The sequence below is a fragment of the Oncorhynchus clarkii genome, chromosome 7 (assembly GCF_045791955.1).
Source record: "Oncorhynchus clarkii lewisi isolate Uvic-CL-2024 chromosome 7, UVic_Ocla_1.0, whole genome shotgun sequence".
Lineage (NCBI taxonomy): Eukaryota > Metazoa > Chordata > Actinopteri > Salmoniformes > Salmonidae > Oncorhynchus > Oncorhynchus clarkii.
Window position 1 is genome coordinate 24,728,747 of NC_092153.1, and position 25,608 is coordinate 24,754,354.

The window sequence follows — 25,608 nt, forward strand, 5'->3', positions numbered from 1 at the left end:
GCTTTTTGTTGTCTCACTCACACTGGATCTGAATCAATCAAGATAAAAACCAGCGGCCAAGCAATTAAAGACTGATATTCAGATGTTTTTTTTCACCGCAATGTGATTCTGTATAGCCATGTACTGGCAGTTTCCCTAGCTAATTCATTTCAACTTTTTGTTCTGACACTGTAATATGCAGGAAATTAGCTTTAGATTAGAAATTATTTGTGTTTGTCCGCCCCCCCACTTCTAAAACCATTGTTGCGCCCCTGAGTGAATATACGTAGTCAGCTATAAGTATAGTACAAGGTCTATAACGTGAATTGTTTACATGAGATATAAATAAAAATGCCATTGTTTTCTATGGGGATTTTTTAAATCATGAATTGAATCATTTCACTTCCTGAATTTACAGAATTGAGAACTGAATTGAGCCCAATCCTACTATGCTGCACAGTGCGCACCATTTCAAATCTCTTTTATGGGAAGTCTAGCCTGGTCCCAGATCTTTTTGATATTCTATGGCCGTAGAAGCTAGCTATACAGCACAAAGAGACCTGGAATCAGGCTAGGAAAGACCTGCTCCCCCAATGACTTCTTCTGACACTCCTTTTAATATTGAAAATTCTTAGCACTGCGGTGCTTGGGTTGAACGAAGCACCGGCACGTGGCATTTAAAAGCCCTCTGAGGAGATGAGATGGGAGATGGCTAAGCAGAGATCAGGGCTGTATGGAGGAGGGTGAGTCACTCTCTCTCTCTCTAATTCACAGGTTGCGTCGCAAATGGCACCCTTTCCACATATAGTGTACTTCTTTTGACCAGGGTCCACATGGCTCTGGTCAAAAGTAGTGCACTATGTAGTAGGGAATAGGGGGTTGTTTGGAATGCAGACAGAGAGACACACTCAACATTCAAACACAGTGCCTGACATTTACAGTTGACAGTCCAGGTTTTACTGTGAGGAATCAAATTCACATCTTATAGGCTGCATCCTGATTTTCTACCCTTCTTCTGAAAACTTGTCTTACAATGGTAAATCTATCCAGCCAATGCAGAAGGTGTCTCCTCTTAAACTGAATTTTAATACACCTGTTTCGGCCCTATTCTCACTACGAGATATGAAGGAGAGTCTGAAGAGCGGAGTGGCGAACCAGAATTCTACATTACATACTTTCCTTACCTTCAAATTGACCGTAAATATCAAAGTAGCCACTAGCCAGTAACCACAAACTAATCCACAATGACAGACATTTTTCCTAAAACATTAGCTACACTGTTGAATAATGCAACCAAACTATATTACACTCTTCAATTCATAAACATGTGCAGCCAATTAAAATGTTTATTTTCTCATCTGTAGGCTACTGTACATTACATTTAACTTCAAGACAAAAGCACAGAGTTGCTAATAGCATGTCTTCATCAAGTAACGATAGCACATCAAAAATGAACGATTAACCCTCTCATACAAATGTAAAAGCACAGTAGGGCCTACTCTTTCAACACTACAACGAACCAGGCTTAATATTATGCAACTCATGACATGTGTAAAAGCAAATTGCAACTGAAAACATGGGTTTAAGTGAATTCACTACAACAAGCCGTTTTCTATGGAAGCCCATACCAGCAACCAAAAAAATGGAATAAAATGAAATGCCTCTTGATTTGTCAACGTGCACAATGTCTGTGCTTCAGTCTGACTGTAGTCCACTGATAATAACCACAGCTACAGCTAGCCTAGAGGAGCCTATGTGCTCTGATCCCATCTGGACCTGGCCTTGGGGAAACATAACGTAATGTTTTTATAGCCTAAATTAGGCCCATTTATTTGTGTTCTGGGAAAATGTGAATGTGATCAACTTTGGTTTATATTCGAACTTTGGGTGGCTCGGCTAACTAGGCCTTTTTTTTTTAAATGATTGACTGGAATGAATCAATCAACACAATAGTGATGCCATACTGTCTGAGTATCTTTTTAATTACAAATACAAAGGCCTACACTATGTAACCCTGCATACAGCGAGCTCGACCCTGCTAGTTTTATTGTCCAATCGCAGTTGTTGTCTGTGCAAAGGTTTTTAATGTTTTCATCAAAGAATTTAAGAAAAACTTTCAATCGAAATGAAAACTTCTTGGCAGGAAAAAAACTAATTAGAATAAATGTGGGTTTTGACACTCTTACAGTATGTAGGTGTCATAACCAGCCATAAAATAACACAATATGTGCCACAACAGGTGTAAATATATGTGTCATGACAGTGTTTTCACCCTATTATAACGGGTTATGTCAAGTTATGTCAGCTGTTAAGACATATTATGACATGGTTATGACAGTGTCATAACGTGGCACTGGGTGTCAAGTGTTACCGATTTTTTAAAACTTTTTCATACCCTACAAATATTAGTAAAATGACTATACACTTCAGCTGTTTCAAAAACATTGCTCTGCTATTACCATTTATACCGTAGGAGTGTTGGCTCAACAAAACAATTCTGTTTACGCTGCCCTGCTTCAAGGGCAGGCAGGCAGATTTCTATATAGTATCTGAATAGCAGTTCTGCAGTTTCTATGACACTCACCTTCGTCAAATAACTCTGACGATTTAACAGGTGCAGCTCTTTTTCCAAATGTAACTTTTACCAAGAATATCCGTGATGTACATGACTAGTCACGTGGCAGGTTGCTGGATCGAATCCCCGAGCTGACAAGGTAAAAATGTGTCATTCTGCCCCTGAACAAGGCAGTTAACCCACTGTTCCCAGGCCTTCAATGAAAATAAGAATTTAACCCACTGTTCCCAGGCCTTCAATGAAAATAAGAATTTAACCCACTGTTCCCAGGCCTTCATTGAAAATAAGAATTTGTTCTTAACTGAATTTGTTCTTAACTAAAATAAAAAACGTTACCAAAGCTCATTTCACACATAATAAGTGTTAGCCTATAGACACAATTACATTTACAATAACCTGATGAGTGCCAATATTAGTCCTATCAGTTGTCAAATTGTACATGAAGAGATTGGGGCATCTTGTAATTGACAGAGTTACATGCATGTAAAACAGTGTGAGTTCTATATAGTATCTGAAAGAGCAGTTCTGCAGTTTCTAGGACACTCACCTTTGTCAAATAACTCTGACGATTTAACAGGTGCAGCTCTTTTTCCAAATGTAACTTTTACCAAGAATATCCGTGATGTACCTGACTAGTCACGTGGCAGCATTGCTCTGGCTGCTAAACAAAACTAGTAACATAGTCAACGTAAATGATGTTATTCTGTCGTCAATGGGATGAATGGGTGAAAGAAACCAGACAAGAAACTGATAATGGGTGCATGTGACTTCAGTTAAGTTTAGGTTAGCTGTCGAAACCAAGTACTTGCTCAATGGCTTTCCATATCAGGGGAAAGATGAAACCAGGCCAGCGGGTGAGCAACTGTTTGAGACTGTGGTTTAGAGACTCGTAAGAGCCTTACACGAGCTAAGGCAGAAATGTGACCGTGGACAGCTTCTTCACATCAATTTCCCTGGTGGACAAGTTGATCGCAAAGAAGACTAGCCAGTGACCCAACAAGGCAGGAGCTGCCCCCCCCCATGCGCAAAACAACATACCAGAGGAGCTGTACTCCACATCAGTGATGGAGAGTGGTAAAGCAACACTGTTTGCATCCTCAGCACCATGCATTCCCACTGGATCTGGCATGTGAGCTTCGTGAGAACCACATCAACGGCAAAAGAAGAAGATACAGCTGCCAGGCAGGCCGCCAAGGGCACAACAGTGTGTCTGATACAATCCACTGTTTTTATGTCTTGTCACGAATATATTTCCACTAATATTTCTTTATGCAGTTCATCCGTTACAATTGTTCGTGCACTGGTGCTTTTGTTCAGGAACGCAGGAAATGGCTGGTTATATTATTATTATTATCATCTTTTTCGTTTCTACTGACCTTTATTAATTTCTATAACTCTATTACTAATCGAATCTACAAATACAGCTGATCAAATTGACTACACTGTAATGTTTTTATTGTAAGAGAAACGAAAATAGGATATAGGCCAACATTTTCTCTACGACTTTGTAGAATATATATTTTTTTTTTACATATCCTTGACTCTATCTAAACAAATAACTATTGTTGTTATTTGTTTTAATTGATATATTTCCATTAATATTTCTTCATGCAATAATCCTTTACAATAGTTTATGCACTATTCTTCAAGCATGTATTTATCAAGCAGGTTTAAGCACCTTGCAGGTTGATATGCATCTGACACATATGCTGCCCGGCATTGGTCTCTAGCGGGTACGTATATGCTAAAAGGCCAGCGGTTCTAGTGTTAAATGTGTTGCACGTTAGGTGTGCCTCCAATAATTGGCCTCATTCCCTCGAGCCAAATCATAGGTAGTGGTTAAGAGATGGGATCAAGAGATGCTAGAACGAGGAGCTCCACCCTCTCTCTTTGCAAATTACGGGACAAATATCCCCTCCCGAAATTCAAAAGCAGCTAACACCTGCAAAATCGTGATTTGTCCAATTAACCAATGATGAAAAACCCAAAACACCAGAAGTGCTTATGACATCAATGGCCTTAGGCTACCTTGTTTGCTTTCTATGATTAAAAACGGGCTCTTAGCTTCGACTTATTGCCTGGCAACAGAGTAATGCAGTTAGCTATTCTAGTAGTTCTCTTTTCACACCTGAGCTCTGCCACATTCCTTCTGTAATTATCCACCAGGAAGAGAGACACCACAACATCATGTTTCACTTCACAGATATCTCTGTTTCTCTCTCTCTGTGTTTTCTATCGCTCTGTTTTCTCTCTCTCCCCTCTCTCGCTTCCTTTTTCACCTCTCCCTCTCGTGCACCGACAGCAGCCAGATAAACACTTGTTTTCTCTTCACAAATCTCTCTTTCTCTCTCACACTCTGTCTGCCTGACTGTCTCCCCCTCTCTCTCGTTCTCTTTCTGTGTGTTTCTCTCCCGCTCTGAGCCTCTTCACACGTACTACACTTTTCGTAGAAATACCGTCGGCTACACATATTGCTCAAATGTAAACGTGCGTACTTGCTACGTCTCGACCGTTACCCCCGGAGGAACTGAGCCACGTAAAACCATGGAAGCCCATCCCCACCTCCAAAAAAACATGTCAAATGTAGATCATTTGTAACCTTGTGTGGTGATTTCAGAGATGGCACCACAGGTCCCAGAGTGGTGGGGAGGAAATCGTTTTTCCTGATCTGGTAGTAAGTACAGTAGGCTAATCTAACCAAATCCGGACCCTAGTTGTAGCGCATGACAAAATAATACATCGGCTTTGATGGGACCAGATACGTTTTCTAATCAGGGCATATAGTATTTTTTTAAACACCTGAAAAAACTACTGGCCCTAGGGTGTAAGAAAACATTAAAACCCTTTACACAGACAAAGATGCAACAACTGCGATTGGACAATAAAACTAACAGGTTCGAGCTGTATGCAGGGTTACATAGTGTAGGCCTTTGTATTTGTAATTAAAAATATACTCAGACAGTATGTCATCACTATTGTGTTGATTGATTCATTCCAGTCATATCAAATTACGTTACGTTTCGCCTGGCACAGATTGGATCAGAGCGCATAGGCTTCTCTAGGCTAGTTTCAGCTGTGGTTGTTATCAGTAGGCTACAGTTGATCAGAGTGAAGCAGAAGACTTAATTGTGCACGTTGACAAATCATGAGGCTTCTTATTTAATTGTTTGAGTGGCGGGTATGAGCTTCCATATATAACACCTTGTGGCAGTGAATTCAATTATGCCACCGTTTTCAGCCGCAATTACCACATGTAATGGTTTGCATGATACTGCTAAAAATTGAGCCTGGTTTGTTGCAATGCTGTAAGGTAGGCCTACTGTACTTTTATATTCGTACAGGGGGTTAATCGTTAATGTTTTATAGGCTAACGTTACTTGATGAAGACATGCGGTTATAGCAACTCTGCGCTTTTGTCGTGAAGCTCAAATGTAATGAGTGTAGCAGCCTACAGACGAGAAAATAAACCCTTTGTCTGCACATACAGTGCCGTCCAAAAGTATTTGCCAACCTCTCTGATTTTCTCTATGTTTGCATATTTTTGATACTGAATGTTATCAGATCTTCCAACAAAAACCCAATATGGACGACATAGGTCTCATTACACCTGGCAAAAACCACACTGCATTCAACAGTAAGAACCTTATACCAATGGTCAAACATGGTGGTGGAAGTGTGATTGTTTGGGGATGCTTTGCTGCCTCAGGACCTGGACAATTTGCCTAAATAGAATGGACCATGAATTCTGCTCTGTGTCAGAGAATTCTACAGGAGAATGTCAGGCCATCCATCTGCGAGCTGAAGCTGAATCTCAGCTGGGTCATGCAGTAAGACAATGATCCAACACACAAGTCTACATGAAAATGGCTCAAAAAGCAACACATTTGAAGTTTTGGAATGGCCTACTCAAAGTCGAAACATTATCCCAAATTAGATGTTGTGGCAGGACTTGAAACGAGCAGTTCATACTTGAAAACACACAAATGTCGCTGAGTTAAAGCAGTTTTGCATGGAAGAGTGGGCCAAGCATTCCTCCACAGCGACGTGAGAGACTGATCAACAACTACAGGAAGTGTTTGATTGGAGTCATTGCAGCGAAAGGTGGCACAACCAGTTATTGAGTGAATGGGGGCAATTACTTTTTCACACAGGGACATTGGGTGTTGTATAACTTTGCTTATGAAATAAGTATGTCATTGTTGTGTTATTTGTTCACTCAGGCTCCCTATATATAATATTAGAGTTTGTTTGAAGATATGATAACATTCAGTATAAAAAAATGGTTGTGAAAATTAGAAAAGGGGCAGCTCTGTACACGCTGGTTAATTGTTGCATTATTCAAGAGTGTAATATGTTTTAGAAGAAAAGTTACTGTTATTGTTGAATAGTTTGTGCTTACCGGCTAGTGGCTACTGTGATATTTACGGTCAATTTAATTTGAGGTGCGGATCAAGAATGTTGCGTTGCCAGCCACAACAAAAGGTAAGGCAAGTGTGTAATTGATAAGTAGAATTCTCGTTCGCCACCCCGCTCCTCAGACTCTCCTTCATGTCTCGTAGTGAGAATAGGGCCTCTCTCTCTGTCCCTCTCTCCATTCTGGAGGTGTTGTCTCTTCACACATTCCCACATGAAAGTCTTGTAAATGGAATTCACACCCGATGTGACCAGTCTGGCGATGCGAGAATGAAACTATATATTAGCTCTCGGAGTTTATACTCAGTTGTGTCCCAAATGGCACCATATTCCCTACAAAGTGCACTACTTTTGACCCCGGGCCCATAGGGCTCTGGTCAAAAATAGTGCACTATGTTGGGAACATGGTGTCATTTGGCATTGGGGACACCATAATGGCACACTGCTCTAGTTGAAGAGACTTCAGATAACCCAAGTACAACCAGTTGACAACTTCGAAGAGTGAAAAGACTCCATATTTCTGTTGATTTAGACGGACTTACTATACGTTGCATTACAGTGAATCTTCATTCTAGTGTCCATCCAACAACTACAACCACACAATAAGACTTTGTAAAGATTTGTAGGTGTATTTGTGATGCCCCAGCAGTGAAATGTACAGTACACTGTCTGGACCCCCCCACTGCCTTGACAAATGACACCCAACACATTTGTCATGACATAAACAAGACACAAGCAAAGCTGTGCGGCAAGAGAAAAACAAGTCACCAAACCGAGTTACACTCTGTTTTTTGACAAGCAATTTCAGAGCACCAACCAGATGTTCATTGGAATCCCTTCGCTGAAGTAAAACCTATTTGCCAAGGCTGCTGGCACTGCCAATGTGGGTATTACAGTACCCGGAGCTGGCCTTAATGAACGCTCACATGCCCAGACATGTGGAGCAGAGCGGAGAGTACTGCTGTGTCTCAAACAACGCCCTATTCCCTACGTAGTGCACGACATTTGAGTCTCTTCGTTGAGCTGGACCATATGGCTCCGTTCACCAAAAATAGCTTTTCGTGTGACTCCCATATAGCTTTTTTCAAAAGATAGATAGATAGATAGGCAGTGTAGCGCCCCTGGATTGAGAGTTATAGGTGCAGTTAAGGGTTAAGTGCCTTGCTTAAGGGTACAACGGCAGGAGATGGGATCTTTTACCACTTCAGGCAGTAGCTTGGTAGCCAGGTCATGGATTGCCTTTCCCAGGATACACAGAGAGGACAGGATGAAGACCACCCCCAGGATCAAGCAGGCTCTGTAGAGAGAGAGAGAGAGAGAGAGAGGGGTGAGAGGGAGGAGGGCGTTAGGGGGGAAGCGAGAGAGAGGAAGGGAGCGGGGAGAGAGAGGGAGGGAGGTAGACAGAGGGGAAATGGAAGGAAAGAGAGTGAGAGAAAGTAGTGATTAATAATATTGTGCTTTGATAATCATTTGTGTGAGGGATCATATATTGTATTTTAAAAACATTCCCAAATCATCGGCCACCTTTCCATGACAAAGTAGACCTACTGCAACTACCCATCATATAAGCTTAACGCCACTTAACACAATTGCAAATCGTCTCCATTATTTCCACGGCTTGTGGAAGAGAAAAGGCATCCGTTAAATAAACAACCATTTTGCTTTTCTCCGTGGCTGATTCAGAGAGTTGAACACAGTCTCCACGGATCAATTTGAGAAGAGATTTTCTTTAAAGACAGTTTTATCCAATTAGGTAAGCCTGGCTGGGAGAAGCCCCAAAAAATCGGTCAACTGTGTCATCTGGGGTGGTCAGGCATGGTCGGGTTAGCTGTCTGTCTGCTCTCTCTCTCTCCCCTACTTAATCTACCAGTCTAGCGCAGATTTAGTTGCAATACACACACCATACATATTATCACAACCCATGAAAAGGGCAAAAACAAGACAAAGTGTCAAAAGTAGACAGTGTATTATAGATATAACATACATGATGTTCAGACAAAAACATAATGGATGGAAACATGTGTGTGGGTCTGTGTGCGTGTGTGTGTGTTGATGCTCACAGCTGGCTCTCGCTCAGCAGCACCCAGCCCCCTGGGTCAAAACCGGAAGGTAGCTAGGCAACACAAAGTAGAGCGAGAGGAGAGAAGCCATGTAGGAATGATTTCAGTGGTGCAACGGGGGAGACCGAGAGAGACCCAGAGCTCTGTGTGTGAGAGACCTCCTGGGGCTGTGTAAAGCTCAACAACAGAGACTCTCCCTCACAACGGACTTGATCTTCATTGGGCTATAATCCCGCTGCTTAGAAAAGTCCCTTTTTGGGGGGGGGGGGGACTCATCGACTCAAGGCAATTGGCATCAAGCACATTTGCAAGTTTGATTTTCCTCAAACATCGCAAGACAGTCAATTTAGTTTTGACATCAAAGTCGCAAGATGCAAGGTCTTGATCGGACTTGGCAGAACTGTGGTTGACCAGGCTTCTCTCCTGCTCCATGTGTCATGTCAGCTGACGAATACAACAATATTCCCCCAATTACAGTGGAAGAAAAACTTGCTGTAAAATTCATGCTGCTCGTTCATTCGTCTACAGACCTGGTAATTTAATTGTCCGGTGGCCTAGTGCCTTACAAGGCCTCTCCCCTGAGGGATCACACATACACACACACACACAAACACACACACATTCACCCCCCACAACACACACCTAGGAGAGGCCAATTACTAGCTGCTGGGTAACACAAACCTTCCAATTAGGATTCTGGACCAAAGAGGTGTTCACCGGTACAACTGAAGGCTCATATTAGCCTGGTTAAACCAGATTGAATGCTGCCCTCACAATGGTAAAAGCAGCATTCAAGCTCGTTTATCCAGGCTAATATGAGCCTATAGGCTTCTACAGTAAACCAGAGGCTGTCAATCTGCTGCTGTAATGCCGGTTAGCCTGGTTAAACCAGAATGAATGCTAAACTCACCACTGTTTCATCATTAAAGCAGCATTCAATCTGGTTTAACCAGGCTATAGGCTTATACACCAGAGTCTCCATGGCGATCTGCATTCACAAAAGCATCCCCTGAGACTGCAGCGGATGGTGCCTGGCAATTTCACACATGAAAATGCGAGTAAGGGGGATGAGAGACAATACTGGGGTTCTAATACTGCACACTACATGCATTGTAATGACTGCAGCGATTATGCTTAAGAGAGCTTAGAGTGTGCTGAAGAGACGACATAGTGCTAGAATACAGTATAATTTCTAGGCTTTATATAGTTTTGCTGGTCATCAAAAACAACAAATATGATAAATATGGAGGTGATACATCTACTCACATGTACTCCCTGTGTGCAGAGTGAACGGCGGCGGCGTTACTATAGCGCCACACCACGATGATGGAGGACAGCACGTCCAGGGCGGCATCAAACTGCAGAGGGTAAACAACAACAACATCAACGACAACGCTGACCAGCTATTCAACAGAAACCCATGAGGGATGGGGGGGGTTCACTTAAATGATTGTACCCTTTAGTTATCCTCATCCCAATAACTCAAAGTCAATGCCAATCTAGCCTAAATTACAAGCTTAGACTCCGAAGGTTAGCAGGAACTCGATATGGTCAGGCCCTTGTGGAACCAATGTGTGTTTTTGAGATCGACTACATTGCAGTTGGTCTGCGCAGAATCATTTGTCTACGAATCACCTTACATCCCAAATAACTAGCTAGAGCTACTACTCTTCACGTGATCAAGATCAGTGATCCTGGGGGCCTCCCGGGTGGCGCAGTGCCACCAGAGACTCTGGGTTCGCGCCCAGGCTCTGTCGTAACCGGCCGCGACAGGGAGGTCCGTGGGACGATGCACAATTGGCCTAGCGTCGTCCGGGTTAGGGAGGGTTTGGCCGGTAGGGATATCCTTGTCTCATCACGCACCAGCGACTCCTGTGGCGGGCCGGGCGCAGTGTGCGCTAACCAAGGTTGCCAGGTGCACAGTGTTTCCTCCGACACATTGGTGCGGCTGGCTTCCGGGTTGGATGCGCGCTGTGTTAAGAAGCAGTGCGGCTTGGCTGGGTTGTGTATCGGAGTACGCATGACTTTCAACCTTCGTCTCTCCCGAGCCCATACCGGAGCGATGAGACAAGATAGTAGCTACTAAAAACAATTGGATACCACAAAATTGTGGAGAAAAAAAGGAGAGAAAAATTTAACAAAAAAAACACACAAAAAAATCAGTGATCCTGTGCCTTGCCTTGCTCAAACTGACCCCTCAAACACACTGATTGTAACGTGTTAGTAATGACATCTGCCCTTTAGCACTCAGTAGTAGATTCATTAAAATACATTTTAAAAGTACCTACAGCGAATCCGAAAGCCGAGGCACTGTGTCTCATGAAGGAAACCGCTGGGGGGGGGGGGGAAACAAGAGAAACACAAGTTTTACTATACATGAAGAACATTCATTCATGAAATGCATTTCTATCAGTGGTACTGTTGTGAATGACTTGAGAATAACCGTTGCTTACCAAACACTGGCAGCCGGTTAGCTAGAAACCAGCCTACCGGTAGTCCCTGGAGTCAAATAGTATTTATTTTCTTTTAACTACTTTAGCTGCGCTTGATTGAACTTGCCTGGGACTGGGACCATGGGGCCAATAGAACAGTCCCAAAAGTGCAAACCCCGCCCACCCGGCTGTCCAAAATAACAGACAGGCTCAATTAAATGCTCCACGTATTTAAACCCAGGCCGTACATAGCGCAACTACAACACTGTTCTACTCAGCAGGTGTAGTAGTAAGATATAACGTAGTGTTATCACTCAGCATCCACACCATTGTCAGGTTCACAGCGTTAAAATCCCTAGTTTGCCCTTGAAAGCAATGGGGCCACTGCTTCTAATTGCCGAGCAGTGAGCAGGACTGAGTACCCCACCAATGTGTACATACAGCTGTTTGTTCCTGAGGCTACATTACAACCCCCCCCCCCCCACTACCCCAGAGTTGAACTCCAGAGTGATTACCATATTCAGGAAATGAGAAATCATGGAATTCAAAACACATCCAACCCCAACCCAGAGAGATTACCCAGCACTGAAGACTACGCAATGTTCATACTAACGCAGCCCAGGCTAATGACTACTGGCTTTGGGTTCCAAAATAATGGCATCCTATTCCCTATTTAATGCACTACTTTTGACCAGGGCCCATAGGGCGCAATATAGGGAATAATATAGGGAATTGGCTGTCATCTGGGTTGTAGCCTGCCTAGGCTTCCTATTCAGGCTGTTTTGAGTAAAAGAGACCCGATCCAACGATCCTAGATCATCAACTCCTAATCTTCCAATCTCGCACGTCAAACACGTCTCCAAACTCAACCATCAAGTTTGCCGACGGGGGGAAAAAAGCGATAGGCCTGATTACCAACAACGATGAGACAGCCTAGAGGGAGGAGGTGACGGACCTGACGGAGGGGAAGCCACTCCTGTGGGCACGCGATCACCAACACTGGACAATTAAGGAGTGGAAAAACATTGCCTGGTCCGACGAGTCCCAGTTCCTATTGCGTCATGCTGATGGCAGAGTCAGGATTTGGCGTAAGCAGCATGAATCCATGGCTCATCCTACCTGGTGTCAACGGTAAAGACTAATGGTGGTGGTGTACTGGTGTGGGGAATGTTTTCCTGGGACACGTTAGGTCCCTCGATACCAATTGAGCAACAATTGAACGCCACAGCGTATCTGCTGTTCGCAGCATGTATGTACTGTACCACTGTCCAATCTGCAGCATGCCATCGTGTCAGCACGGACCAACATCCCTGTGGAACTTTTCCGACATCTTGTAGAATCCAACCTCCCAAAAATTCAGGCTGTTCTGGAGGCAAAGGGGGGTCCAACCTTGTACTCATAAGCTTCAGAAATTGAGAAATTATTTTTTTCACTGGCCTACACACAATACCACATAATTTCAAAGTGGAATTATGTTTTTACAAATGTTTACAAATGAATAACTGAAAGCTGAAATATCTTAGGACAATACGTACTCAAGCCCTTTTATATGACAAGCCTAGATAAGTTCAGAAACATTTGCTTAACAAGTCACATAATAAGTTGCATGGACTCATTCTGTGTGCAATAATAGTGTTTAACATGATTTTTGAATGACTACCTCACCTCTGTACCCCACACATACAATTATCTGTAATGGTCCCTCAGTCGAGCAGTGAATTTTAAACACAGATTGAAGCACAAAGACCAGGAAGGTATTCCAATGCCTCACAAAGTTGTTTTTAACATTTTTCGATAGGTAGGCCTAAAAGTTTTTAGGCAAAATAACCCAATCAAAACAGAAAGCTCCTTGAAAGTGGGAATATGCCAGGCCTATTGGTCCTAAATAAATAAACTTAAAGAGATTTTTTGTTTATAGATACTTTGTCTCAATGACACACTTAGTTAGCTTCCCACCTCGTTCCTTTCTGTTAGCATGTGCATGTAGTAAATACAACATCATGCTTTCATAAAATGTGTCTTTTCAGATTCCACAATGATTCTTTAGTCGTGGTCACTACATCACATCTTCATCTTTGTAAATCACCTTGATTTTGCACCTGTGTGTTTTATCAGTTTCTTTGTGGAAATATTTAGCTAACTCCGTGACGGTAGCTGAAGCAATGGGCTAAAGCGGCACACAAGTAGACTACGAATGCATGCTGGGTCAGGCATGCCCTGAGCCCGTGAAGTGAGCGCTACTGGAGCGAAATGGGCGCAGCCGAGAAGGCCCTCTCTCTCTCTCTCTCTCTCTCTCTCTCTCTCTCTATTCAGGACTCTGACATTGCTTGTTCTGATATTTCTTAATTTACATTTTTGGCATTTGTGTGTATTGTTCTGTATTGTTAGGTATTACTGCACTGTGGAGCTAGAAACACTCTGCACCTGCGATAACATCTGCATATTTTAAATATGCGTACGCGACCAATGAAATGTTATTTTATTTGATCTCAGGGTGGACACTCTAACCACAAGGCCACTGAGTGGCCAACTGCAACGTGCAGTGAATATATTCAGTAGCCTGTGTTCAGTAGTGAATATATTCAGTAACCTGTGTTCAGTAGTGAATATATTCAGTAACCTGTGTTCAGTAGTGAATATATTCAGTAGCCTATGTTCAGTAGTGAATATATTCAGTAGCCTATGTTCAGTAGTGAATATATTCAGTAACCTATGTTCAGTAGTGAATATATTCAGTAGCCTATGTTCAGTAGTGAATATATTCAGTAACCTATGTTCAGTAGTGAATGTATTCAGTAGCCTATATTCAGTAGTGAATATATTCAGTAGCCTATGTTCAGTAGTGAATATATTCAGTAACCTATATTCAGTAGTGAATATATTCAGTAGCCTATGTTCAGTAGTGAATATATTCAGTAGCCTATGTTCAGTAGTGAATATATTCAGTAGCCTATGTTCAGTAGTGAATATATTCAGTAGCCTATGTTCAGTAGTGAATATATTCAGTAGCCTATGTTCAGTAGTGAATATATTCAGTAACCTATGTTCAGTAGTGAATATATTCAGTAGCCTATGTTCAGTAGTGAATATATTCAGTAGCCTATGCTCAGTAGTGAATGTATTCAGTAGTCTATGTTCAGTAGTGAATGTATTCAGTAGCCTATGTTCAGTAGTGAATGTATTCAGTAGCCTATATTCAGTAGTGAATATATTCAGTAGCCTATGTTCAGTAGTGAATGTATTCAGTAGCCTATGTTCAGTAGTGAATATATTCAGTAGCCTATGTTCAGTAGTGAATGTATTCAGTAGCCTATATCCCTTGTAGCCCCGGTCTCCCCTAATGTGCATAGGATGCGCTCATACAGTAAATGCACTGCTACTCACAAAAAGGTTTTAGAGATGTCAAGTTAAGATAATGAATGCATTTCATCAAATGCTCGCAGTCAAAGAACCAATAATACTGCCAGCCTCTTGCTGTTTTCCTGTGTTTGGTCCAAACTGCGTTCTCACCTGCAGCGAAATGCACCAATGGAAACAGACCGAGGCCACACGTTTTGAGCGAAAGATGTGCGTTGTTTGGTGCTCTCCCAAGTACAGATAGTGTTCACACCAGTCCAAACGAACTGAACTAAGGGGGTAAACGCAACAGAGTTCGGAAAAACTGCTCCAAACCAATTTGGTGTGAAAGCCCCCTGGGTGTACTCTGATTTGGCCATTCCACTGCAGTACTATGTTATTTAAGAGACCAATAATGAAAAGGCTTTTATTATTCTGGGTCATGTTCATTATGCACCAAACAGAAGAAAATAGACTGAAACATCGAGGGACTACCTGGACTTGTCCAATAAGAAACTATCATTTTAGTTTTTTCATTTAAAAATTATTTTTGCTTGCGTGCCCTAATGAACAAGACCCAGGTGTTCTCTTTCTGCAGTCCTCCTGGGGTGTAAAGCCCCCACCCATTTATCCTTCTAAACACAGTGACACACAGTGGGTGACAGACAGATCGTTCTGGGTCATCCCAGTCCATATGTCACATGTCAAACCTCCCCACCCTCCACTCATCGTCACGGTGACAGAGGCTGGCGCATCAGCCTGACAGAACACCAGCTACACCGAGAACAGAAGGACTACACCCGAAATTACACCTTTTCCCCTATATAGTGCACTACTTCTGAACAGGGCCCATAAGTCACTATATAAGTAATAGGGTGCCATTTCAGACACAGCTAGGGTCTCCGTGTGACAGGACAGATCTGGTTTGTGACCAGTCGTTTACAATGAAGGCAGGGGGATCAATTCTCCTCACTTTGTCAAGCCAGATCAAGTGTCTCAGAGAAAGGTTTTGAGAGGAGGGCTTAAACCAACGCAGCACAGTAAAGGCATCCATCTTAGGGTTGTCACATTACCCTTAGGTATCACGGTGTAACCGGTGTCACACTGCTTGAGTAACAGTACCACTTCCTTCCTCAAGAGCCCACACTGATGTTCAGTGTTTGATCCTCTGGGTGTTTCTCAATATGCATAGGACCGTGCTCCACACTCTCACGCTTCCGAGTTCCTTCTCCAAGGGCATTCTCTTGAGTACAATCTTGTGAGGACGAGAGTTTGGAGAATGCATGAAAATGTACATAAAGAAAATGCAACGCTCATAATTATCAGCTACATGTGATTTGTATTAATCTAGCTGGCCAACTAGTTTTACATGTTAAAAAAACGACCTAAAACAAATGTTGTATTGAAAGGTAAATAGCCAGCGTTAGCTACAAATTCTGTGTGGGTCGCTAGCTAGCTACACATTTTTCGTCAGCCTAGGCACAAAGGTTATTCTATGCAGTTAAACAGACCAAAGTTAACATCTTATGGTTAGTCAGGCGTCACATGCGATGTGAGCGGGCAACTTTCCATTCCAATGTCCGAGCTCTCTCACTTCAACTCAAAACCAGCCGCCATTGACTTCAGGACATTTTGCGTAGTTTTTTATGTGGTTGCATCATACTACGTCAACAATACTGGGAATATTTCAGTTGAAGCTTGCGTCGATGCATACTTTGAAATATGTACAAATGAAGTACACATCTGAGAATTGCCCTCCGTGTTCCATTTCAAATACTTTCATTACGACTCATACTCCGGCCGTTTCGTGGTCCAGTTTGCTTGCTCGGAGCATATTAAGAAACACCCCTTGTTTCACAAACACACGTAACTTCCTTATTGACCATAACCAGCTGCACCACCGGAAAGCTAGCAATTCAATGGCTCAGGCAGCGGTATATGAGGTTGAGGAGTTAGTTTAACCAATTCATCTTGTTTTCGATGAGGGAAAAAAATGTAAGAGCACTCCATTTCACACAAAACCCACTGGCAGTTAAACCCAAACTCACTGCTAGGTAAAGCCCCGCCTTATCTCAGCTCGCTGGTCACCATAGCAGCACCCACCCATAGCACACGCTCCAGCAGGTATATCTCACTGGTCTTCCCCAAAGCCAATTCTTCCTTTGGCCGCCTTACCTTCCAGTTCTCTGCTGCCAATGACTGGAATGAACGGCAAAAATCACTGAAGCTGGAGACTCATATCTCCCTAATCTTGTTCTCATATCTCCCTCATCACTTGTAAATAACCCATCCAACTACCTCATCCCCATACTGTATTTATTTATTTATCTTGCTCCTTTGCACCCCAGTATCTCTACTGCACATTCATCTTCTGCACATCTATCACTCCAGTGTCTAATTGCTATATAGTAATTACTTCGCCACCATGGCCTATTTATTGCCTTACCTCCCTTATCCTATCTCATTTGCACACGCTGTATATTGACTTTTTCTACTGTATTATTGACTGTATGTTTGTTTATTCCATGTGTGTTGCTGTATGTGTCGAACTGCTTTGCTTTATCTTGGCCAGGTCGCACTTGTAAATGAGAACTTGTTCTCAACTAGCCTACCTGGTTAAATAAAGGTTACATTAATTCATTCATTCATTATTGAGGAAAACAGTCCTATTGTTGGAAACAAACAGCCTTATAATATCACATTTGTTTACTTTCCAAGCTATAGCACACAACTTGTGACATCAACACTAATCTCTCTCTGTCTGACTCTCTTCCTCAATCTCTCTCTGCCTCTATCTACTCCGTTCACCCAGAGTGACAGAGACAGCAGGGCAGATGGGAGATGTGTCACTCTCTCTGTCTCTCCGGAGACCTAAGTCAGTCCCTTTCCACAACATAGACGACAGATGTCATTGGTTCCCCACAGCCACTACAGATGACTTCATTTCTGTGTCAATTCTCTCAGTCAGATCCTCTGTCTGCACTGACACTGACAATTACAATGATCAAATCCTTTGTAGCATATTCTTGGGTTCGGGATCACAGATCTGACAAAAATATGATATGCAAGTGTTATGATATACCCATGTGACATGGGTTTATTATGTCAAATAATAAAATGTCCAAGAGAACGCCATCTCACAGACACAGGAAATATGTCCGGAGTGGAGAGAGTTTTAAAAACAGCTCTGCCTAGGTATGGAAAGGAACCTTTGATGTTCAAAGATCCTATATGGGACATTGGACAGTGTCAGAAGATACGCTGAACAGAGAAGCTACCCAGACAGACTGTTGTTGCAGTAGCAGTGCGTGGGTAAAATCACTGGGGAAGCCAAGCATGAAGAAAGCAATATTACAACCTATGTGTTGTGAACAATGCCTTGTTTGCTCTATAACCTGTTAGTTCATATGCCTTGCCACTGTGATATATACTGTAGGCCTAAGGCAGAGACAATAAGAAAACAGACTGGCAGAATAAATTCAACCACAACTTGGTTTCATCACAAAACCAGAGAGCAACATCTGTCCACAAAGCATATTGCATGTAACAAACAGTTTCATGACCTACAGCATGGTCAATCAAGTTAATGTTTCCTGAATTTTCAGACTACTAAACAACTATTGATTTAGAACCACGGAGAGTTGCCAACGACAACTGGTGGCTGGCTTTCCTTGCATTCAATGCTACGGGCGGCAACAATGTCACACTCGTTTGGACCAGACAGCATCAGATAGATGCCTACACATTAGAAAGACAGAGGGGCACTGTTTTGCTCGCTTGGATGCTTTCTCCGGGAGATACATTCAGCCTCTCAATTGAAGGAAATTTATGAAAAACAGAGATGAAATATTAATTATTTATGTTTTTTTTTTTAAATTGGTACATTTTTGAGGGAAGCCTGGCTTCGCTTGCCATCAATGAATACACGCCACTGTTGTGTTGGGGCCAATGCCATTGCGTTTACCCCAATAGCATTAAGCTTAACCTATGTACAGCAGTGTCAGTGTGCCAGCTCTATCAGTGGTGGAGCAATTGAGAGCAGGTTAATCAGTTGAAATGCAGTTTACTACACTCTTTACTATCAGAGGGTAATATAATCGCAGATCTGTTTTCCCCGTAATATTCCATAGTATACTATAATATTACAATTTTATTTGTATATTTGTTTACTGGTGTGGTTTAATGCTTGCTTGGTCAGCATGATTCTAAAACTGCGCTGGTGAACTATGTGAAATTGTATTGTGATTTACAGAAATACAGCACATTATACGTGGTTTAATAATGAGTGCGTGTGTTTCTGCGTGTGTGCGTGCTGTGCATAGAGATAGCTGGGACAAGCGCAGACATTCCACAGGCCCTTACCTAGCCTACACAGAGATGTGTAAAACAATGTTTTCAAAGCCTTGCTTCAAATCTGGAGTGTCTGCATAACACCCCCCCCCCCCCCCCCGCCTCAGGAATTGACCTGCCCAGGTATGAGGATATACTGTGTTTTATGTCATGCGACACAAAGCACAATGAACAACACAACCTCCACCTCCCAAAAGTAAAAACTCAGCCCATCTAGCACTCCAGTCAGGCACCCCCCCCCCCCAGCCTATCCATCCAAGGGCAGGTAGGTGAAGTGGACATGGCAGAAGACAATCATCACTCAGTCAACTCCATGCCCCCACACCCGCTACTCTGAGCCTCCCTCCCAATCTCCTTTCATCCCTTCCTCCCTCTGCCTGCTCCTGCTGTTCATGTGGGAACAGAGAAGGGAGAGCACCCCTCCCCCTCTCTCTCTCTCTCTCTCTCTCTCTCTCTCTCTCTCTCTCTGTTTCTCCACATGCACCTCCTGCTGCTCTTATTTTTAGACTGCAGACTCTTTGGGGGCTTGCGCTCCAGCTTATAGAGACGCACAGTTCTGAATGCATGAATATGTGTTGCATCTCTCCCCCTCTCTCGTTTAGATTGTTCCTTTTTGGTTTGTTTTTTTCCGTGCATGTGGCCTTGAAGTTCTTATGTAGCATCTCAATTGCATCTTAATTGTGTGTGTGTGTGTGTGTGGGTGGTTGTCTCTGTGGGTGTGGGTGTGCGTGTGCGTGCATGCATGCATGCATGCATAACTGCATGTGCGTGCGTCTGTGCATATCTCTGTGTGTGGCTTTCTCCGTCTCTCTCCAGGGTGCACAGAGCGATGTGATCTGTACTCAGGGTCTGCCTCGGGGCTGTGTGCCCTGGCATCCATCGCTCAGCCACCACCTAGACCGGTAGGGCACTCCCACTCAAAACACAGCGAACAGACACCATGGTGACATGTGGCTGGTATTTCACTAAGCCCTGTGTTGGGTAATGTGATGTGTCAAGTGTGTTGTGAAAATGACATTCAGGTCACCCAAAAAAAGCAGTCAAAGGGGGGGGGGGTGAAAGGTATTTGTGAAGCAAACCAAGGAAAAGCTATTGAAATTCGAAAGGTATTATTTAGTGAAATCCAACAAGCGCAACACATTTTCAAAAAGTGCACACACACAAACATGGCAACTGTGGAACCTGATTATGCCATGACATCCAAAGAATGAGGGGGCAGGAAGGAAGAGAGAAACAGCAGATTCACCTGGAACAGGAGTGGAGAAATCCACCTTGTCAACAACAGTCATCAGTCAGAGTTGAGAAAGTTGACACACACACACACACACACATTAGGGAGGAGAGAGAGAGAGTGAAAGGGCCTCCATGCATCGACTGGCCTCAAATGGATGCGAATGAATCTGCCATTTAAGAGCCGACAACCTGCCACTGAGCGCTTGTTAATTGTATCCTGAGGAAGATGTGAAGTATCTGGGACATTTTTGTCCCTAGTTCCTACATCACAGCAAGGCTGGTGCTCGTTTTCACATGTGCACGTCTTCCTCCCTTCCCCTTTCCCCCTAAAAACCTGTCAGAGATGACAAACAGCTTCGAAAATGCAATTTCCGTGGTGTGATTTAATTGTGGTCGAGTATCTTTGAAATCACATAAAGACTCAGCAAGCAGGGGACAATTAAATAACACACACAAGTAAGCTAGCTGTGCTTCCCACGTTGATCACCTTGTACAACAAACACACAAGCACACATGCACACGCCTATTTGCCTATTGATCTGGGCAGCAAGGAATCTACAGTGCCTTGCGAAAGTATTCGGCCCCCTTGAACTTTGCGACCTTTTGCCACATTTCAGGCTTCAAACATAAAGATATAAAACTGTATTTTTTTGTGAAGAATCAACAACAAGTGGGACACAATCATGAAGTGGAACGACATTTAGTGGATATTTCAAACTTTTTTAACAAATCAAAAACTGAAAAATTGGGCGTGCAAAATTATTGCAAAGAAGAAAAAAAAAAAAAGTTTGAAATATCCAATAAATGTCGTTCCACTTCATGATTATGTCCCACTTGTTGTTGATTCTTCACAAAAAAATACAGTTTTATATCTTTATGTTTGAAGCCTGAAATGTGGCAAAAGGTCGCAAAGTTCAAGGGGGCCGAATACTTTCGCAAGGCACTGTATATGACCCAAGTCAAATGTACTTGTGCAACTGCACGCATCACTGGGAATTCGCACCAAAACCAGAGCTGGTTGCAACAGTTTCCCTAATGCTAATGTTTTCCTGTTTGCATACCCCAGTAGCCATCATTCTGGTAGACATGTACCGTATAGAGAAAGACCCCAGGTCCCAGATACCCGTAATAGCCAATCAGTCACTTTTCTTACGCAGAACATACACACTGAAGAAGATGATATGGTACACACCAAAATGTCTGTGTTTTGGATTACACAGAACATTCCATAAAGGGTAGCAGAGCCATTTAATCCCATTTAGTCTCGATGTCAAAAAACGTTAATTGCTTAACCTACACCACTGGTGCGATAACGCAATATCGTCAATCAATATTTGCTTTCATTGAATTCAGAACTGCGAAGGGGTGTGTACTGTGTATATGTGGTTAATGTACAGTACCAGTCAAAAGTTTGGAGAGAATGCCAAGAATGTGCAAAGCTCTCATCAAGGCAAAGGGTGGCTCCTTTGAAGAATCTCAAATATTAAATATATTTTGATTTGTTTTTTGGTTACTACATGATTCCATACAGTATGTGTTAATTCATAGTTTTGGAGTCTTCACTATTATTCTACAATATAGAAAATAGTAAAAATAATGAAAACCCTTGTCGCGACTTCCGCCGAAGTTGGCTCCCCTGCCTGTTCGGGCAGTACTCTGCGGTTGTCGTCACCGGCCTACTAGCCGCCACCGATCCCTTTTCCTTTTTCTGTTTGTTTTGTCTTATTAGTTGCACCTGTGTCTAATTGTGTTTTCCTGGTGTGCTTCCTTATTTAAGCCTAGTAAACCCGCCCTTGTTTTGTGCGGGATTGATTTTGTATTACGTGATGTTGTTGTTGGGTGTGTTTGTGCTCCGGGTTGGGTTGGTCAGTATTTTTCGCGCCCTGTGTTTTGGGCATTGTATTTTGGTGCCATATCCTCGTCTCCTGTCTGACGGGATGAGCCCTGGAGTGGGCTAACGCAGTGTGGAATGGCCCAGACTCGGCGAGGGATCACCCCGAGTTCACCTGCCCGATTCCGAGCTGTGTTCGATCACCCAGGGGAGGGTCGGGCGGCGGGTGAACGGCTGTTCCACCTGCGACAGGAGACGAGGAGCGCGCAGGACTTTGCCCTGGAGTTCAGGACCTTGGCCGCAGGAGCGGGATGGAACGACAGGGTGTTGATAGACCACTACCGATGTAGCCTCAGGGAGGACGTCCGCAGGAAGCTAGCGTGTCGGGACACCACCCTCACCTTGGATGAACTCATAGACATGTCCATTCGTCTGGACAACCTGCTGGCTGCCCGCGGGCATCCAGAACAGGCTCTGTTGTTTCCACCCCCAGGCCCTCCTGCTCCCATCCCCATGGAATTAGGGGTTGCTGCATCGAAGGGGACCGGAGGAGAAGTTTCCTCCTGCACCAGTTGTGGTCGGCGAGGACACACGGCCGACCGGTGCTGGAGGAGCTCATCTGGGAGTCGGGAGGGCAGGTGGAGCACTACTCTGTCACCCCAGGTGAGTCAGCACCAGACTCACCCAGAGCTTCCTGTCGGTCATATGTTTGTGTTAACCTCTTTTCCTGGGTTTTCTCCCTCTCTACAGCATAAGGTGCTAATCGATTCAGGTGCAGCTGGGAACTTCATGGATCGTGGGCTCGCGTTAAGGCTAGGGATTCCCCTGGTGTCGTTAGACTTACCTTTCCCCATGCACTCCTTAGATAGCCGACCATTAGGGTCAGGAGTGGTCAGGGAGGCCACGGTGCCACTGGACATGGTAACGCAGGGGGGTCATAAGGAGCGGATTAGTCTATTCCTCGAGTATATCCGGGCAGTGAGGAGACTGAATCCGCGTCAGGCTAGATTGGCCATGTTCTTTATCCGGTTTCGCTTCACCATCTCGTACCGGCCAGGCTCCCAAAACACTAAAGTCGACACGCTGTCCCGCCTCTATGATACCGAGGAGCAAGCCGACCCCCATCCTTCCACCTTCATGTCTCGTGGCACTGGTAGTATGGGAGGTGGACGCGGAGATAGAGAGGGCATCACGGTTAGAGCCGGCCCGTGATAAATTAGTACATTGGGCTCATACTCTACCCTCCTCGGGTCATCCTGGCATCGAGAGGACAGTGCGGAGTCTTAGGGGGAGATACTGGTGGCCCACGTTGGCTAAGGACGTGAGATGTTATGTCTCCTCCTGCTCAGTGTGCGCTCAGAGCAAGGCTCCTCGAGACTTGCCTCGAGGGAAGTTACAGCCCCTCCCCGTTCCACAACGGCCGTGGTAACACTTGTCGGTAGACTTCCTCACCGACCTTAACACCCATCCCAGATTTTGGATGGCGTTTATGGAGAGACTGGGGGTCTCGGTCAGCTTGACCTCGTGTTTCCACCCCGAGAGTAATGGGCAGGTGGAGCGAGTAAACCAGGATGTGGGCAGGTTTCTGCGGTCATATTGCCGGGACCGGCCAGGTGAGTGGGCGAGGTATGTTCCTTGGGCTGAGCTCACTCAGAACTCCCTCTGCCACACCTCAACGAACATGTCTCCCTTTCAGTGTGTGTTGGGCTACCAACCGGTCCTGGCCACATGGCATCAGAGCCAGACCGAGGCTCCTGCGGTAGAGGAATGAGTACAGCTCTCAAAGGACACCTGGAAAGCCGTCCAGGAATCGCTGAGACTGGCGGGGGAACTGCAGAAGAAGAGCGCTGACCACCCGAAACCTGCCCCTCCGCCTGCCCTGCCGGAAACTGGGGCCGCAGTGTGTGGGGCCATTTAAAGTCCTGAGGAGGATAAACGAGGTGTGTTACAGGTTACAACTTCCTACTTATTATCGTATTAACCCCTCATTTCATGTGTCTATCCTCAGGCTGGTGGTGGCTCGTCCCCTTCAAGAAGGTGAGGTGCCTGAGGTCCCTCCGCCCCCTCTGGACATTGAGGGGTCCCCGGCGTACACAGTACGTGGCATTCTGGACTCGAGACGCCGGGTGGGGGGCCTACAGTACCTCGTGGACTGGGAGGAGTACGGTCCGGAGGAGAGGTGCTGGGTACCGGTGGGGGACATTTTGGACCCTTCACTCCTGAGAGACTTCCACCGCCTCCACCTGAATCGCCCGGCGCCTCGCCCTCCGGGTCGCCCTCGAGGCCGGTGGCGGCGCGCTGCGGGAGCCGCGCGTCAGGAGGGGGTACTGTCATGACTTCCGCCGAAGTTTGCTCCCCTGCCTGTTCGGGCAGTACTCTGCGGTTGTCGTCACCGGCCTACTAGCCGCCACCGATCCCTTTTCCTTTTTCTGTTTGTTTTGTCTTATTAGTTGCACCTGTGACTAATTGTGTTTTCCTGATGTGCTTCCTTATTTAAGGCTAGTAAATCCGCCCTTGTATTGTGCGGGATTGATTTTGTGTTACGTGTTGTTGTCATTGGGTGTGTTAGTGCTCCGGACCATCTACCCTGTGTTTTGGGTTGGTCAGTATTTCTCGCGCCCTGTGTTTTGGGCATTGTATTTTGGTGCCATATTAAAGTGCACTTTTCCCTTTGGAACTCTCTGCCCTCTGTGCCTGATTCTTACCTCACACACCCAGTCCCGCGTGACAACCCTTGAATGAGTAGGTGTGTCCAAATGTTTGACAAATACTGTATGACTGCATCCCAAATGTCACCCTGTTCCGTATATGGGCTCTGGTCAAAGGTAGTGCACTACATAGGGAATAGGGTGCCATTTGGGATTCAACCTATGTACAGTATATTTACAATGCTGGATTGTAAAGCCCCTAAATGTATTGAAGTCATTTATTGCAGGTTCTTGGTTCATGCTATGAACTGAACATCATGTACTAATAAGCATTGTTTATTAAGCAGGGAGAAAGAGAGTGTGAGAGAGAGAGAGAGAGAGAGAGAGAGAGAGAGAGAGGGTTTTTTAACCTGCCGAGAGACAGAGAGAGAGAGAGAGAGAGAGAGAGAGAAAAAGAGCGAGAGGGTTTTTTAACCTGCCGAGTGAGAGAGAGAGAGAGAAGAGAGAGAGAGAGAGAGAGAGAGAGAGAGATAGAGAGAGAGAGAGAGAGAGAGAGAGAGAGAGAGAGAGAGAGAGAGAGAGGTGTTAAAAGTAAAGTAACTTCCACCACACACACACTGGCAGAGAAAAAGGAGGAAGGACTGCTGCCCTCATCAGAACAGGAAATGTGCTGCTCATTTAGAAACAGGAAACTCTGCAGTGGAAAACACAATTACAGACCAGATTAATCCAATACTATAACAACAATTGT

At 44.3% G+C, this 25,608-nt stretch overlaps 1 protein-coding gene across 1 annotated transcript in view; it reads right to left on the minus strand.

Annotated features, from left to right (window-relative positions):
- The window catches only part of LOC139414175 (transmembrane protein 163a-like), a 47,283-nt gene that overhangs the window by 16,735 nt on the left and 4,940 nt on the right, over positions 1-25,608 (minus strand). The window contains exons 3-5 of the mRNA XM_071162061.1: positions 11,316-11,359; positions 10,294-10,385; positions 8,168-8,264 (exon numbers count right to left, since the gene is read on the minus strand). Of these exons, the coding sequence (XP_071018162.1) occupies positions 8,168-8,264; positions 10,294-10,385; positions 11,316-11,359 (233 nt within the window). The remainder of the gene's footprint in view (positions 1-8,167; positions 8,265-10,293; positions 10,386-11,315; positions 11,360-25,608) is intronic.